General features: G+C 37.9%; 1 protein-coding gene across 1 annotated transcript; it reads right to left on the minus strand.

Moving 5' to 3' along the window:
* Positions 1–24: 24 nt before the first annotated feature.
* On the minus strand, positions 25–17142 carry slc6a20 (solute carrier family 6 member 20). Its single transcript, XM_074654453.1, has 11 exons — positions 16935–17142; positions 11156–11296; positions 10355–10446; positions 9312–9539; positions 8730–8840; positions 7124–7365; positions 6622–6784; positions 5124–5325; positions 3942–4101; positions 3686–3851; positions 25–2468 (listed from the first exon to the last, which is right to left on the minus strand). Exons 1-11 carry the CDS (start codon positions 17056–17058, stop codon positions 2298–2300), a joined length of 1800 nt encoding a protein of 599 aa, XP_074510554.1. The 5' UTR covers positions 17059–17142; the 3' UTR covers positions 25–2297.
* Positions 17143–18297: the final 1155 nt, after the last annotated feature.

Raw genomic sequence — 18297 nt, forward strand, 5'->3', positions numbered from 1 at the left:
CAACGAATTTCACTCAAGTCAATAAAATGTGTAAACAGATTTATGGCCTTACAACATGAGTAATTCATGGCCACACACACGCAAAACATTATAAACATCAACATTTTTCTTTAATAAAAAAAAGTGATCATGATCCACTAATCAAAATAAAATAACAAAGTTATTAGCATACTGCTCATGAGATGTTACATGTTAGTGACACTTTTGATTTGATTTTAGTTGACATTAAACTAGCAAACAACAAACAAAAAAGGCACCAAAAAAAGAAAAATAAATCACATATTTGCAGTATTTGCAATCATTAGATAATTAAATGACACACATATCTACAGTATGTACACATTTTACAGCATTAAAATTATATTTGCCACAGTAGACCTATTACTGGTTAATACAAGTTATGTGCTCTCTGTTTAACATAAGGTGTCATAGCAGATGCCAGCCCTTTCAAAACATATAAAACTAGTACTAAAAAAAAAAAAAAAAAAATACTTTATAGGAAAAACTGATAATTTGTACAACCTTCTTACAAAAGAGCACATATATAAATCCGCTAACCAGACAACTCAGTACAAGCTATTATTAGATGACTGGACTATTCAAATATCTACACCTTAATTAGTCTGTTGTCGAGTCCAATATCTTCTTAAAGGACCAATATGTAATATATTTACTGTAATAAATCATAAAATGACCATGATATGTCATCAGAGATTAAGGAAACATGCTGAATTGAAATACTGGCTTCTCCGACAACAACGCTAGAGCCGGTATGTTCTCCTTTCAAATTTTATTCCTCTTCGGAACGTCTGTTTTTTTTGTTTTGGCCGATGTGATCCCGTCCACGGCCCATTTCAACACCCCGTTGCCACATATGAAACAAATTGGCACGCAAACAGCCTTCTGCAAGCAAGCTAAACGAACTGGATCGACACTGATAACGTTAACGTTAGATTCTACCCAACCTGAAAAGCCTTCGGAGGCAGCAGCCTAAAGTCAGATCACCAACATCAGCCAGGTTTGCTTCCTCCTTATTTCTGTGGTAACGTTAAAGAGATTTGGAAAAGGACAGATAGGTTGGATAAGATGACATGAATTATCGTTAGCCAGAAAACATCAAGGCTAACGTTCCTTTGTTTCTATTATCTCTGTAAAGGCCCTGACACACCAAGCCGACGGTTGGCCGGCGGCTTAGTTTTTTCGGTGTGTTTCGGCTCCAATCGGCCCGTGTTGGAAGTTTTTTCGGCCGATTCAGCTTGTTGAATCGTTGGCGGAGCTCGTCGGTGAGAGAAATCACTCTGATTGGCTGTTCAGCTTCAACAAATCAGTGCACGAGAAGAGAAACGGACTTGAGGAAAGCAAGCCAACGAGTAGAGTCAAGAGGAAAAACACAGAAGGCTCTTCTCATGTTTCATCTTCATCTCGTCTGATGATTCAAACACACGGATATTTTCACAGCGACATGGCCGTATGTAATGAAGCTAAGTGGTGAGTGAGAGTGGTGTGAAAATGGTAGGCAAACGCTGCTTTGTTTCATGTACGCATCATAACAGCGGTTTTTATATCCGCCGTCCTCGATCTTCCCGTTTCCCTTTTTAAATGATAAATACAGACTACCGCCGTCGGCTGTAGTCTTTGCGGTGTGTTCAGGGGCAACTAGTCGGCCAAAAAAAGGCAACTTGAGGTGACTCAACAGGCGGCCTTCGTCGCCACTAGTTCTCAGATGTCGGCTTGGTGTGTCTCCAGCTTTAAGGCTAGGTGCCGCTCCAAAGCAACTTTTGGTGTCTTTTATTTGGACACGCTGTCTAGCATCCCAATGGGAAAGGTTACCTGAGTAAAGTTTATCATGGTAAATATATCCTTCCATCGCATACTGTAATCCTTGCTGTTGGCTGTCAATCTAATATACACTGCGGCACCGGGTTAAACGGAACCGTGTCGCTAGTTTGTTTTTGTCAAGCTTGTCCGACCTAGGAACACTAACTAAGGGGGGCGGGACCTAGGATCATTTGCCTGTGCACTGTCTGATCTATTTGTTAACATAATTACTGTGATTGGATGTAAAACCAATAATTTGACTCATTTCTGTTACTGTTAATTTGAGGAGTGCCTGGTTTGTTCTACAGTTGCACCCTAAGGGTGTCATGCAGTGGAACTGTTCTGGTCTTGGTCATGACTTGGTCTCAGTATTCTCGACTACAACACAGTTTGCTGAGTTCAGCTGGAGAACAGAGATAATGGAGGTGTCCAGGGAGAAGGGCGATGGCGGGAGGTTTGTCTCTGTCATCGTCTGGTCACTAAGTAGAGATTGTGCTGACGGTACGCTGCTTCTCGGGATGTCTTCCTTGTTTCCTCTTCTTGCAGAAGACGTACAGAGCCGTGAGGGGAACACAGCTGACGGACGACACCAGCAGCAGCCCGATGAAGACTTGACCAAAGACAGGATACTCCGTCACCACTGACTTACCCTGCAGGAAACAACAAGTACACCCATTAACACCTGTCTTCACCTATTAGGTCATTACTCAGCAGAATATCAAACAATCATCTGTCAAGCCAATGCAGCGCAAGTCAAAGAACGAAATGATTAATGACAGCAAGTACCAAAGAATGACAAACTGCTACAGGGTAGATCACATTACCCTAATATTATGCTTAAGACTGGACACATTTTGAATGCAGCTAAACTCTTTTTGACTGACAGACTGTCTGTTGAACATGTTTCTACGTGTACTACTTTCAGTGCACATGATCCAATCCAGACTAATAGTTCATTATTAAGCATCGGCAAAATACGGCATCTGTACTGATACCTGTTCATAGTTAATGTTCAAGTAAACTATGCTGTATTATAAGGCTGTGACGATACACCTATCTCCTGATTCGATACTATCACAATACTTGGGTGCCGATTCAATATGTATTGCAGTTTTTAAGTACTGCGATGATTTATTGCGATTTTTGTTAACTTTTTTTAACACTAGACCATGGGAAAAAGATGAATCATACACTTCTAGGGACTTAGAAAATATCTAAATGAATACAGTAAATTTTTTTGATTTTCAGCATGTATGTAGTCAGAGATGTCCTGAAGTCAAATATATCAGTTTCATTGTCAGGCATTATTTATTACTTTTTTTCCCAGCAACCTAAAAAAAATCAAAGAATAAAGACTTTCTTTTTAATTTATAAGAGACATGTAATGTTTTATACTTCTGGTGAATATAATCCAATCAAGCTTATTTTCATATATGTATTTTTGCAGTAGCCTATTAAAGTGTGAGAACAACACATTTTTTTTTATTCTCCTCACAAATCATCAAGCCAAATAGCAAAAGTGTCTTTCTGTAATATATAAATCATTGGCTAAGGATAATAAGTTAAAGCATACAAAGTGTACTTTCATGAGCTAAAAAGCAGAGATGCAAGTCATTTTTTGCAAGTCTTAAGTCTTTGTGTTCAGTTATAGCCAGCCAGACAACGAATATTTTATATATTATTTGCTTGCAAGAGTAGCCTATATAACCATATATTGTTCAGCAAGAGTTGGATATGATATGATATTGGAGGAGACAAAACTCTGCTAGGGCCCAGTGTAACCCCAGCGCATACACACATTTCCACAAGCTTGGAGATTAAAAGCAGTATGTTCAAGACATCAGTAAAGGAGAAGGAAAAAGCTCACCAGCTCTTGGTTCCATGCTTGGTAGGTGGGTGTCCCTCCTCGGATGTAGTTGACAATATAGACGACGAAGAGGGTGATGAGGAGAAGGGGACTGACTCCTGCCCACATGATCTTCCAGTACCAGTTGGGACGATGGCCGATCATGTCTTCTATGTCTTTTTCAAACCTAAAATGAGAAGATATTAAACATATTAAAATCACTACTCGCCGCCATTAGTTGAGCCAAAACAACTGGACCACACACAAAGACACGGACCTTTTAATTCCATAGATGTAACTGACAGTTATGACCTCGATGAGGACGATGAAGAGCAGAGAGAAATTGGCTCCGTAATCGTTGAACATGGTAAACCAGTAATTCCCTGACGTGGTGGTGAAGCCCAGGCCGAGCAGCAGACAGAACAAACACACTAAACCTGCAAGAAAAACACAGCACTCAGTCACTGATATACATTAACTCTCCAATTAGTATGTTTTAACATCCGCTGCATAGCAACACATACTAAATTACAGCAGACGAGAGCAAGGTCCACTTTAAAGGACCAAAATGTAATAGATTTACTAGGACTGTCAGTCGATTAAAATATTTAATCGCGATTTATCTCATGATTGTCCAGAGTTGTCTGAGCTGTGTGTTAAAACACTGCCTTTAAAAACTTCATAAAATGCTGTGGTGGTCTTTTTTCTGAATAGTTTCTAAAAGACGAGGCCTTAACGTGACTAAAACAACACTCCAAGTGTATTTAGTCCAAACAATGTTTGTTTGTTTGTTAATGAATATTTTAGTCACAAAATCAACACAAGAAATTGTATTTTAACTTTATAATATTTTTGAGCGTTTTTATATTGAATGTTCATACTTGACTTTGGATTCTTCTTTGTTATCTTATTTACATTGTTATTGATCTTATTTGTTATTATCTAAGTTTTACTTGATCATATTTCATTATTATAATAAAACTACTCCATTTGGAGTCAAAATTATATAATTTAGTTGTGTTTTATTGATTTTATACTGTGCACAATGGTAGAATGTGATGATGCACAGGGTTAATGTCATGACCAAAGGCTCCATTGTGTGTACATAGCCTCCTGTAGTGGATATAAGCAGTATTTTATAGCCAGATTCCCTTTCAAGAGGTAGAAAAAAAACATTTGGCACACTTTGGGTATCCAAGTGGCCAAATGGAAAGTCTGCCAGGCAGCGTTTCTTAACCCCTGGGGAGTGTATGTCCAGTTTCAGCAGAAACTCAACTTCAAAAGTTCTCCCATTGTGGCGAGATATGTCTGGTGCTTCTCTTTACTGTAGTGTGTAAACATGATACTTCATTTGATTTTGTTTGTAACCACAACCAGTATGAACAGCTCCAGTATGACAGTAGCTTATTGGGACTGGACACGACGATGATGATGATGGCAACATCAGCCTGGATCTTACCATTGAGCAACTCGTCGCTCAAGTGGGACACAACCTTGAAGTCTCGTAGCGGGGTGATGATGGCGGTGACGTTGCCCAGCATGCTGCCCATTCCCAACAGCAGGAGCATGACGAAGTACAACACTGACCACAGCTGAGACAACGGCATGTTCTTAATGGCCTCACTGTACACAATGAAGGCCAGACCCGTTCCCTCCACTGCCTGAAACACATGAAACAGAGACACAAACACTTTGTGACTGGAATCTGAAGTGGGCTTTCACCCATTATGTCTTGGCGTCGTGAAAAAAAGGCATAAATTTGCTGCATTCAGATGTGTTTTGCTCTACAAAGTAGAAGTCTTGAGGGAGAGAGTTAGCACACATCACTCTCAGCCAGGGCCGTAAAAGTTAACCAGATAATAACACGTTAATAATGCGCACATTTATTTTCACTGCACTAATTTCTTTAATGCATTAACGCAATTTGCGAGTTTGAGTTTTTGAGTCTGAGTTTTAAAGCTGGAGTGAAGATACTGGTATCATATGAAACTAGAAAAAAGGAGGCTAAATAATGCTCCAAACTTACGCTAAATTTTGGCGAGGAAAAATTGCACGATCATTTTCAAAAGGGTGCCTTGACCTCTTACCTCAAGATATGTAAATGAAAATGGGTTCTATGGGTACCCACGAGTCTCCCCTTTACAGACAGCTGTTGTTGCCTGTTGGGCTGCAGTTTGCCATGTTATGATTTGAGCATATTTATTATGCTAACTGCAGTACCTGTGAGGGTTTCTGGACAATATTTGTCATTGTTTTGTGTTGTTAATTGATTTCCAATGATAAATATATACAATATATAGAGGATGGATGGCTTTCCTAGCTAGATCAAGGGGGTTTCTGAGCAGTTTACACAACAGCAGTGCTCGCCATAGAATCGCTGAAAAATTGCAGGAATCTCCAAATGTCAAAAGTTTTTTAAACCAAATCACAGCATGGCTTCTTCTATGGTGTTCCTCAAGGTCTTGGTGTCTTATTGTGATATTTTGGAGGGATGATTGGTAATTTGTATCAATTCTCGAGAGGTAACATTTTTTTAGATCTACCCAAAAATTGCTGCTACAACCTATGAGACATAATAGAGCATGGGGATGACCATCATATACTTCAATCATCATGTTCTAAACCCTTATACACTTTCACAATTTATTTTAATTAATTAATTCATGTTTATTTGTGATTAATAACTAAAACGACTTGATACTCAGTGCTGAGCAGCATCTCAAATTAATCTTCAGGTTCCAGCTTTCAGATGATGTACACCACTTCTATGTGACATCTACTGTTGACCTGCTATCTCCCCCTAAAGACCCCCTGTACCTCACTAAACAGGACTAAAACGGGTATATAGTGGGTCTCAGAGGGTTGAAATATGTTCCTGTCTCTCACAATCAGTGTGAACCAATAATATTCTCATTATATTGATAATTATACATATATTGTAATGATGAGGAACGTACCGTGTCTAGCTCACTCTCCAGGCTGCAGCCTTCCAGTTTGTATTCGATTTCAGCGAACTGCTCTGGGTACGTTGTGTTCAGCTTCGTAATCCAGTCCAAGACGTTGTCCATGTTGATCCTGTCCTCTGCTAGATTAAAGGTATTCAGCAGCAGTAAGCGTGTCCTGGAAGAGGAACAAAAAAGGACCGTTACATGAATATTTGTCATTGTTTTGTGTTGTTAATTGATTTCCAATAATAAATATATACACAAATTTGCATAAAGCAGCATATTTGTCCACTCCCATGTTGATAAGAGTATTAAATACTTGACAAATCTCCCTTTAAGGTACATTTTGAACATAAAAAATGAGCGATGAATTTGCGATGAATTAAATATTTTAACCGATTGACAGCCCCAGTGAGGATTTATTATTTTTTCTACTGCATACTGTTTAAAATTCACACACATGCACACAGGTGTTACGGGTGCACTCACATATACACATTAGCACAACACACACCTCTCCAGACAGTTCTCGTAGTTGACGGTGGCCTTGAACCCATAGATGGAGAAGGTGACAATGCTGGCGAAGATGGAGGTTCCACAGTTGATGACGGAAACGATGATGGCCTGGCGCTCAAAGTTATTGTTGTACTGGTTGTAGCTGGCAAAAGCTATAAGTGTCCCGAAACCCAAACCCAGGGAGAAAAAGATCTGAGTGGCCGCATTGATCCATGTTTTCGGGTCGGCAAGCTGCTCCATCTGAAAGCAGACAAACGCACATACAAAGCAACACATAAGCTCAAACCTTTACACATTACATTTTAAGACATTTCTTTTACGGTTCTGCAGAGGCTTCACTGTCTGGCTGTCACGTCAGGGATACATAAGCACAATGAGATTATTCATGAGCTGTGTGGTTTCATAGCTTGAATGTTTTATTTCATATTTTACATGGCTCAGTGGGGCATTTGCCACATTTTCAAATGTAATTTACTGGCCCGTCATATCATTTATTAGGGTGACCAGGTGACCCACTTTACGAGGGACTGCACAGCCTTTTTATCCCTTGTCCCACGTCCCACATATTGAGACGATGTCCCACATTTTCATCGGCTCCAGTTTTCAAGAGTCAAACCACTGCAGGGCAGACACTTTTTTTTAAAAGCGCTCTACAGATATTGAGCATCATCTTTTCTTGTAAAATGTCCGGTGTAATCGGTAACACCGGTGTTGTCACGAGTTTATTAACCAGTGGGAGAATTTCCTCACCGCCACATCCCTAGTATTGTCAATGGAATGAAACTACTTAAAGGGACTATTTGTAAGATTCAGAAATGCTTGTTAACAGCGACACCTGTGGCCGTTAAGTCAATGAAAGTCAGTGTCGGGCTCGCGCTTGCTCGCTCTAAATAGACATGAACAAGCATCGCTCAAAACAGTGAGGAGACACACGTCTGCTAAAACCACAATATCACTCTATATTTCGACTGCTTGGCAGTAATGTTAGCTGACCAGACGAAGGTCTCTCCATGAATCAATGCTGATCTTAGTGTTGGCTTTGAGGCTGAAGCAGGAAGAGAAACATTATCGCCTCCGACCGCAGCTGGAGAGAACAGGGGAGACACCGGCACCCGGTCGGAGACGATAACGTTTCTCTTCCTGCTTCAGCCCCGCTGCAGGAAGAGAAACGTTACCGTCTCCTACCAGGTGCCGGTGATAACGTTTCTCGCTGCAGAGCCCCGTCACTTCACAAGACACGGAGAACCTCTGTTGGTCTGGAGGAGCTGCAGCATTTATTTCTGCGCAAACGTCCACTGTACATTCACTAGATATTCTCAGAGCTAAACTAACTCTTCTGCAGTGTGGAGTGAGCGCGCATGCACATCTAGAGGTGGAGCGAGAACACGCGCGTTGTGTAAGTGCAGGCAGGCAGAGGAGCAGAGACTTCAGCCACACGCGAGCGCGCATATGCGAGCGCGCATGTGTCCAGACCCGGTACATTTATACGCTTAAAAAGTTACAAACAGTCCCTTTAAATCACAGTTTGTTATTTAACCTCTATAGGCTGTAATGCAAAGCACCCTGTATGTCTGTATGTCTACTGCCCGATTTCCAAGCCTTACCTTGGGTGTGAACATGTATTTGACACCATTGATGGCACCGTGCAGAGTGACGCCCCGGATCAGGTAGATGAAGAGGACCACATATGGAAATACGGCTGTAAAGTACACCACCTATAGATGGAGCCAGACAGCAAAGTTAGGGTCAGAGTTCAAATATGGGAGTAAATGCGTTGTGAGGGGACTATCTTCTCTCCACTCTGGTCAAAAGCAAAACACTTGCGTGCTTCATTATTAGTATTTGGAGAACCAAACCTTTGGGGGTGGTACATGGACTGCATTCATATAGCATTTTTCTAGTCTTAGCAACCACTCAAGGCGCTTTACAACACGAGTCAACATTCACACACACATTCATACACTGATGGCAGAGGCTGCCATCAAAGGTGCCACATGTTCTTCAGGAGCATTAAGACTAGTGGAAAACCGTATTTTTAGACAGTGGGTCAAGTTGACATTGATAACATAAACATGCCATCGGGATAATGCTTTGGCTGCGTGTTGAGCTTAAAAGTCCAGACCGGACCATGTACAATTAGGAATAAATAATATATCTGCAGTTAGAGGGACTCGTAGCTGTCTCACCTTCCCTGTTGACTTTACTCCTCGGACAATGAACAGGTAGGTGATCCCCCAGGCCAGCACAAGGCACAGAGCCTGGCCTGTATGAATGCCTCCGTTCACTTCAATATTAGAAGAGATGTCCAGTGTTTCCCTGTAGAAGAAGTACTGGGTGGGTGTCGCACGTTCACACTCCTCTAACGGTCCTGTACGATTGGCATTGATGGGGCACTCTGCCCAGGGCAGGACTGACTGGGATGGGAGTGAACACACAACGGTACAGGCGGGTTACCTCACTGTCCAAACGAGACCAAACATTTTGTATATATATATATATATATATATATATATATATATATATGGTATCGGCTACTGAGAAATTAGGTAACATTTCATTTTACAGGTCCGAAAATTTCATGGTAATTAGGTGATAATTAGCAAGTAACCTGTTTGAAATTTCTTTGGAATTACGCCAATATTTATCTTAAAATTGATCGAAAATTATTAATTATTAATAAATTAAAAAAAATTCCTTTCAACATGTACAGTCGTACAGCACAATCACATGTTTTGACAAGACACAACAGGGTCCTAAGTTTCCTTAGGAGGCAGTCCGTGAGCTTCCAATTAAGTAGGAATGAGTAATATTTTTCGTCCATAGGCCCAGAGAATACATAAATGTACAGAGAGGAAAAATAACATGTTTATTCATACTTATATTAGGAGAGAAGAGAAGATAAGTAAAGAAAAGGAGTTGAAAAAGAATCAATAAATAGATGAATTAATAAAAATAAAATAAAAATGAGAGATAAAGTTAGAAAAGAGAAATAAAAGAAAAACAAATAGAATAGGAATAATAATAAACAAAAATAAATAAAAAATAAATAGAGAAAAATAAATAGGGAAAACAATAATAATAATAATAAATAAAGAAAAATGACTTTGTTATAAACATTATTTAATAATTATATTACTTTACTTGCTAATTATCACCTAATTACCATGAAATTTGCAGACCAGTGAAATGAAATGTTACCAATAATTACAGTAGTTTAATAGCAGCTCACTTGAAATGAATGAAAGAGGTACCAGAAACTCCATGCATTGATGACGTTGTAATAGAGACACAGATACAGGGATGTCACGACACTAGCAAGACCTAAAACGAGAGAATAACACAAAATAAATAAATAATTTAAATAAAAAATCATTTCAAAGGACAATTTGTTTCCCATTTTACATATTTTACAACCACCTATTAACCCATACGTCTTCCAAGTCAGTTTATTCATGTGAGTCAAAGTTCTGAGTCGTAGAAACTCTCTCTCGTAGAAACCAAGTCCCATGAGCTAAGCCCAAAAAAGTCAAAGAGTTGCCAGAGTGGTGGTTTGTCCAACGTAGGGTGACCAGATCCCAACAAACCAAATGTGGGACAGAGAGTATGTTTGTGTGGGACAATGTGGGACACATTACCAATGCTGAGATGTAGTCTAAAATGTTGATATATTGTCTATCTAACTTGAAGGGACTGTTTGTAAGAATCAGAAATTGCTTGCTAACGGCGACACCTGTGGCCGTTAAGTCAACGAAAGTCAGCGTCATGTTGCTCGCGCTCGCGATTGTGCTCGCTCTACATAGACATGAACGAGCATGTAAAAAAAAAAAAAATTGCGATACATAGGTGAATCGATTTTTTCCCCCACCCCTTGTAGTGTACTATTACATATAGCATTATATAATTAATATATAAATATAATACTGGTCAGATGGTTCCAGAGAGTCCTGCCACCTTGCTGCCCAGCCCTGTCATTTTTCATTCCCAGTCTGTCCCTGCTGTATTTCAGTCAGTCTGTCCAGTCAGCACTTACCTACTCCTCCTAAATAAGGGCTGATGGCGCTCCACGCCCCGATGCTGCCTCGACTCATCTTCTGACCGATGGCCAGCTCCAGGTAGAATAAGGGAACACCCTCCAGAATCAGCATGATGAAATATGGAATCAGAAACCCCCCTGAAGGTGAGAATATAGTATAGCATTAAAAAACACAGATAAAATAAACCCCCTATACATAATGACTGTTGCTGCTGGTCTAGGCATTCATTTTTTAAACTAGAAATATGGAGCAAAGACATAGTGTTGGTGAACCGAGGTAGATCATTTAGTTGTCCAACCTTGAGAACAGGCTGTCACGTGTCTCACTGGTTTCCTTCTCGGAAGTTTATGTACAGTAATTACAGTAGATGTGGACCAATAAATACACAACAATACGGCCATCGAAACTCATGATATCTCCTCTGAACACTTTATGATGACACTATCGAACCCCTGTTTATTATTCTCCATACTGATCCATACAGGACTCATTCTCATTTAAATCTGATTAATAAACGTTCTTGTGCAAACATGTAGTGTGGAGTTTATCTGCCTTTTATCAGCTGCACCTGTGTTTACATACAGTACATCATGTGTTCATGGTATAATTAATTAATTATAACATTTACATTTTTATCCTCGCCTAAAATGTTTTCTAGATTAGACAATGGATAACACCATTATAGCAATGATGCCATGCACAGAGATGCCACTGAATTCATTCAGCAACTCCTTGACTACAACTGTGCCAAAGCAGATATAAATAACACAAAGCACATAGATGCCGCAAAGGCTTTAGTACGGATAGGACCAGGCGGACTCTCCATTTGGCCACTTGGATACCCCAAGTGTGCCAAATGGGTTTTCTACCTCTTGAAAGGGAATCTGACTATAAAATGCTGCTGATATCCACTACAGGAGGCTGTTTGCACACAATGGAGACTTTGGCCATGACATTTACCCTGTGCATCATCACATTCTACCATTGTGCACAGTATAACATCAATAAAAAACAACTAAATTGTATTATAATAATGAAATATGATCAAGTAAAACTTAGATAATAACAAATAAGATCAATAACAATGTAAATAAAATATCAAAAAATAATCCAAAGTCAAGTATGTACATTCAATATAAAAACTGTAAGAAATATTATAAAGTGAAAATACATTTCTCGTGCGTTGATTTTGTAACTAAAATATTTAAATTGTTGCCAAACAAACATTGTTTGGACAATGGAGAACACTTGGAGTGTTGTTGGAGTGTTGTTTTTAGTAGCGTTAAGGCCTCCTCTTTTAGAAACAATTAGGAAAAAAAGGACCACCACAGCATTTTATGAAGTTTTTAGAGGCAGTGTTTTAATGCACAGCTCAGACGAACCCGGTACCGGGTCAGTCGGGTAAAAGAGGTTAATTGTTACTTTTACACCTGTTGTATTTTTGTCAAACATGGCAATACGATTTGGTTTGGATCAAATAGTGATTTAAAGAATAATTTTAAAAGAACTGGGTGGAGCGTGGGACAATAATGTCATCACATCTCTATACTGTAAAAAGCAGCAATGGCACATCCATTGCTAAATATCCAAACATTTAACTGAAAAGTTGCTTGACTAGATTCAAATGCATTACATGACAACATAATATTGTTTTATAAGTTATTGTATTTTCATGAAGAATTAGTTGCACTTGCAAGAAGATAACAGACTTCTTACAGAACATCCACCTCTGAATAATGAAGCTGAGTAAAATTTCTTCTTGGGCTGTCAAAGTTAATGCGATAATAACGCGTTTGTTTAAACGCCTCTAATTTCTTTATTGCATTATCTCAACTTGGGATTTATCGGTTGTAGTGGGCTCAGTTTTAAAGCTAGAGTGAAGATACTGGTATCAAAACCTAAGGAATCCATAGGTACCAACCATGCCATACTAGCTCGTCGCAAAGGAGGCTATATAACGCTCCAAACTTCGGCTAAATTTTGGCGAGGAAAAACTGGCATGGCCATTTTCAAAGGGGTCCCTTGACCTCTGACCTCCAGATATGTGAATGAAAATGGGCTCTATGGGTACCCACGACTCTCCCCTTTACAGACATGCCCACTTTATGATAATCACATGCAGTTTAGGGCAAGTCGTAGTCAAGTCAGCACACTGACACACTGACAGCTGTTGTTGCCTGTTGGGCTGCAGTTTGCCATGTTAGGATTTGAGCATTTGAGGTTTGTATACAATATGTGTCATTGTTTTGTGTTGATTTCCAATAATAAATATATACATACATTTGCATATTTGCCCACTCCCATGTTGATAACAATATTAAATACTTGACAAATCTCCCTTTAAGGTACATTCTTAACCACGACTAACTATGGACAATCATGCGATTATAGTCGCGATTAAATATATTAATCGATTGACAGCCCTAGTTTCTTCACTTTGCTTCTTCTGCTGCTCAGAATCCATATATTTTCCAAACATCCATTCTCATTATTAATTTTAATTGAGGATTCTGCACATATTACAACTATAGCTCTATTTTATTCTTTACCATACCACAGCACTACTATACTGTACTAGTAGAAAAACAAATGGCTTTTCTGTGCTGTATCCTCTCTGACAAGCAGCAAGTTTTTATGTTTTCTACTGAAAACTATCAGAAGTCGGCCATGCCGACAAGTTATGTATCCTTGAATCCATTGATTCTTTGGTGAAAGTGCTTTTAAGGTCTTTGCACCCTTATCTTGGTGTCAGCCACAGGGTCACCTTAACCTAGATTATTTCATAAACATGGAAGATTATAAACAACAGGATTATTTGACCACACTTGTCCTGTTACTGACCAACAGTAATAATTCACTAGTTTCCTTTACTTGTTTCCTTAATGTTTCATTTCTTATGTTGTTTTGAACTGTTTGCTGTTTTGTTTTCAGTCAAACTTCAAGTGTGCTATTATTAGTATACTTATTTCAAACTTAAAATAAGAGGGTATACTTTCAGCTTACTTTTTATGTACTTATCAGTGATATACTTAAGTATACTTAGCTTATACAGACAAGTATACAGTACAGTCTAAGTATACTTGGCTTATACTTGTCTTAATCTTTTGATTGAGATATACTCAAGAACAGTATGATTAAGTATTCTTGCTTTGTAGGCCTACAGAAAGGTATTTGGCTTGTAGTTGTGCTTCTTTTTGATAGAGTAGCCTGTTAAAGTGTGTGAGAGTTTGTAAACGAATGTTTTGATATGAATTTACTTCAATTCATCAAGAAGTTTTTGGATTCTCCGTTCACCGTGGAGGCGTGTGAACATTTTTTTTGTATTTATCATCGCAAAATATCAAGTCAAATAAAGCAAAAGTCTCTTTATGTAATACATAAATCATTGGCAAAATACTATAAGTTAAAGTATAAAAAGTGCACTTTCTTATATTAAATAGTTGGCTACAAGTGTATACAAGTATACTTGCAGTATAAAAACTATTAAACTGAGAGTACTTTAAAGTATACTTTCATAAACTAAAAAGTGGGCTACAAGTACAACTATTAAACAGTACAGCAAACCTATTCACTTGTAGTATACAGTAGTTCATAGTATAGTTGCAGTACAAAATACAACTTAGATCAAAACTGGTTGTGTACCCAAAGTGTACTGTTCTAAAGTATACTTTTATAAACTAAAAAGTGGGCCAATTTATTCCCAAGAAGTATTGAGGTAGTACACTTACAAGTATACTACTAGTACACTGATATTAGTATACTTACTACATAAAGTATACTTGGGACATATAAAATAGCAAAAGTTTTCTTCATGTAATGCATAAATCATTGGCTAAGTACTATAATTTAAATAAAACTTACAAGTATACTTGCAGTAAAAACTAATAATGTAGTGGTTTACTAAGAGTATACTTTAAAGCGTACTTTCATAAACAAAAAATTGGGCTACAAGTATATAACTAGTAAACTAACAGTATACCTATAAGTTCACTTGTAGTATAGTTCACTTCATAATATAGTTGCATTACAAAATACAACTTAGATGTAAACTAGTTATGTACTCAAAGTTTACTATTGTTACATTTAAAGTATACTTAAAAGTATACTTTTATAAACTAAAAAGTGGGCCAATTTAGTCCCAAGAAGTACTGAAGTATTACACTTAAATGTATACTACTAGTACACTGATATTAGTATACTTAGTACATAAAGTATACTTGGGACATATAAAATAGCAAAAGTTTTCTTTATGTAATGCATAAATCATTGGCTAAGGGCTCCCTTTGAAAAGAGGTTTTGAATCTCAGTGGGAAACATCCTGAAAAAATAAAAGCTAAATACATTTACTGCTGAAATTAAAAGTAATGTAATTGTGTATGTTATTGAAGATGTTCCTCTGTAGGTCTACTGGTGTTTGTGAATCAGGCCCTACAGTATATTATACTATTGTTTCTTATCACTTCACTGTGGTACTACAACAGCAGTTAGAGAGTAAAGTCTGTAGATAAGAAACATACGGTAGAAGTGTCTAATTATTCCGGTTCTACCCAAGTTTATGACCTGCAGGTCATTAACAATAACTCATTCAGTCTTTATGCCAGAAACAGCCCATGCATGACTCAGATTACAGGCAACAAGTGCTAAACCGCTGGATAATGTCGCTCTACCACAAATAACTCCTATTTGTTTATTTGTTTTTAATGTCACGCAAAATGTATAAGCAGACCTACCCTTATGAAAAAGGTAGTACACTTCAAATTTATCTTATTGAGTAAAATTATGTAGTTCAAGTATATTTCCCAAGTATACTAATATCAGTGTACTACTTCAATGCTTCTTGGGACTAAATTGGCCCACTTTTTAGTTTATAAAAGTATACTTTTAAGTGTCCTTTTAGTGTAAGAACAGTCAATTTTGAGTACATAACTAGTTTAGTTAAGTTGTATTTTGTACTGCAACTATACTATGAACCATACTACAAGGGAACATATAGGTATACTGTTAGTTTACTAGTTATATACTTGTAGCCCACTTTTTAGTTTATGTTAAAGTATACTCAAAGTAAACTACTATTTTATTAGTTTTTACTGAAAGTATACTTGTAAGTTTTCTTTAACTTATAGTACTTAGCCAATGATTTATGCATTACATAAAGAAACTTTTGCTATTTTATATGTCCCAAGTATACTTTATGTAGTAGGTATACTAATATCAGTGTACTAGTAGTATACTTTTAAGTGTACTACCTCAATACTTCTTGGTAATAAATTGGCCCACTTTTTAGTTTATAAAAGTATACTTTAGAACAGTACACTTTGGGTACAGAAACCAGTTTACTAAGTTGTATGTTGTACTGCAACTATAATATGAACTATACAACAAGTGAATAGGTATACTGTACTGTTTAATAGTTATATACTTGTATCCCACTTTTTAGTTCATGAAAGTAAAAATGTAGTAAGTATACTAATATCAGTGGGGATAAGTACATAGAAGGCAAACTGAAAGTATACTCTCTTATTTTAAGTTTAAAAGAAGCACACTTGGATAAACTTCTTTTTGGTAATAAGGGTGGTGTGAGAAGTTTAAACGTGAGTATTATTGTGCGTAATTAACCCTGATGAAATAAAAAGGAATGGAAATTTAAAATGCAGATTAGACTTTGTGTGTATATGAATAATTCTTTGCCCATTGGCCTCAGTCCATGCTACACATTAACCTGTGACCATTCAGAGGTATACAGACAGGCCTGTTGTGTAAGTGCACTCCACTTACCTCCACCATGCATCTGACAGAGGTATGGAAACCTCCACACGTTGCCCAGACCGACTGCATATGATACACATGCCAGAACAAACTGGATGGGGTTGTCCCAGTTGGGTCTCGCTTCTCTTCCCATGTCTGTCTGCGTCCTGTCAAACGTGTCCGGTGGAACAAACAAAAACAAGTGTGTCTCCGTGCGCCCTGCCAGAGGTTTATAAGCAGCTCACTGATTGTAATGTCTCAGGAGGAGGAGGAGGAGGAGGAGGAGGAGGAGGGTCCTCCTAACAGGACAAGTCTGATTTTTATAGAGTACATAACTAGTTTAGTTAAGTTGTATTTTGTACTGCAACTATACTATGAAGTGAACTATGTGAACTTATAGGTATACTGTTAGTTTACTAGTTATATACTTGTAGCCCACTTTTTAGTTTATGTTAAAGTATACTTTAAAGTATACTCTCAGTAAACTACTATTTTATTAGTTTTTACTGAAAGTATTCTTGTAAGTTTTCTTTAACTTATAGTGCTTAGACAATGATATATGCATTACATAAAGATACTTTTGCTATTTTATATGTCCCAAGTATACTTTATGTAGTAAGTATACTAATATCAGTGGGGATAAGTACATAGAAGGTAAACTGAAAGTATACTCTCTTATTTTAAGTTTAAAAGAAGCAGACTTCTGCACACAGGACAATTCTGATTTTTTTTTGTGTTATTACATAACTACTCCTCCCATGAGCCTTTGACTTCACAGCGCTGTAAAACCTTCTTGTAGTTGTTATGTAGCCTCTGAATGACAAATCAGTTGTCAGACACATCTGTTCAAATGAGGTTACAACATCTGTGTCGTGTATAGGCCTATACAGAGCATGTCCTGTTTATTGAAGGTGTCCAAACACTTGGATATGGAGAGAAAGTCTCAGTCATCACATTGATATCGGTGGGATTATTCCTCTATTTCTTTTTCCTCTTTGCATAAATGACCCACATTATGAGGGCGAGGCTGTTGTCAGTCAGGGGAAGTGGGCGGGACATGGAAGATAACCCAAGTGAATGTTTCATTGTACAGATTAACCTACCAGAAGCCCTCCCTGCAGGAAACAACAGCCCATACTTTTTCCGACCATAACCTGAATTGACACACTATTTTCACTAACTCATAACAATGACATGGGGATGTACCTCCGATGCTGTGGAGCCTGGTGTACCTGCCACTGGAATGATTATATACTGTAGTGTTAAATTATAGTTGAGTAATTTATCAATTAAAAAGCAATTATAGTGTGATCAAAGTTGCACTTTAATGTAATGTTTTGATTCCAAAATGTTCCTTTTTTTCCCCTTTACACTCAGCACTACTTTAAACAGC

Source organism: Sebastes fasciatus, chromosome 12 (assembly GCF_043250625.1).
Source record: "Sebastes fasciatus isolate fSebFas1 chromosome 12, fSebFas1.pri, whole genome shotgun sequence".
Classification (NCBI taxonomy): domain Eukaryota; kingdom Metazoa; phylum Chordata; class Actinopteri; order Perciformes; family Sebastidae; genus Sebastes; species Sebastes fasciatus.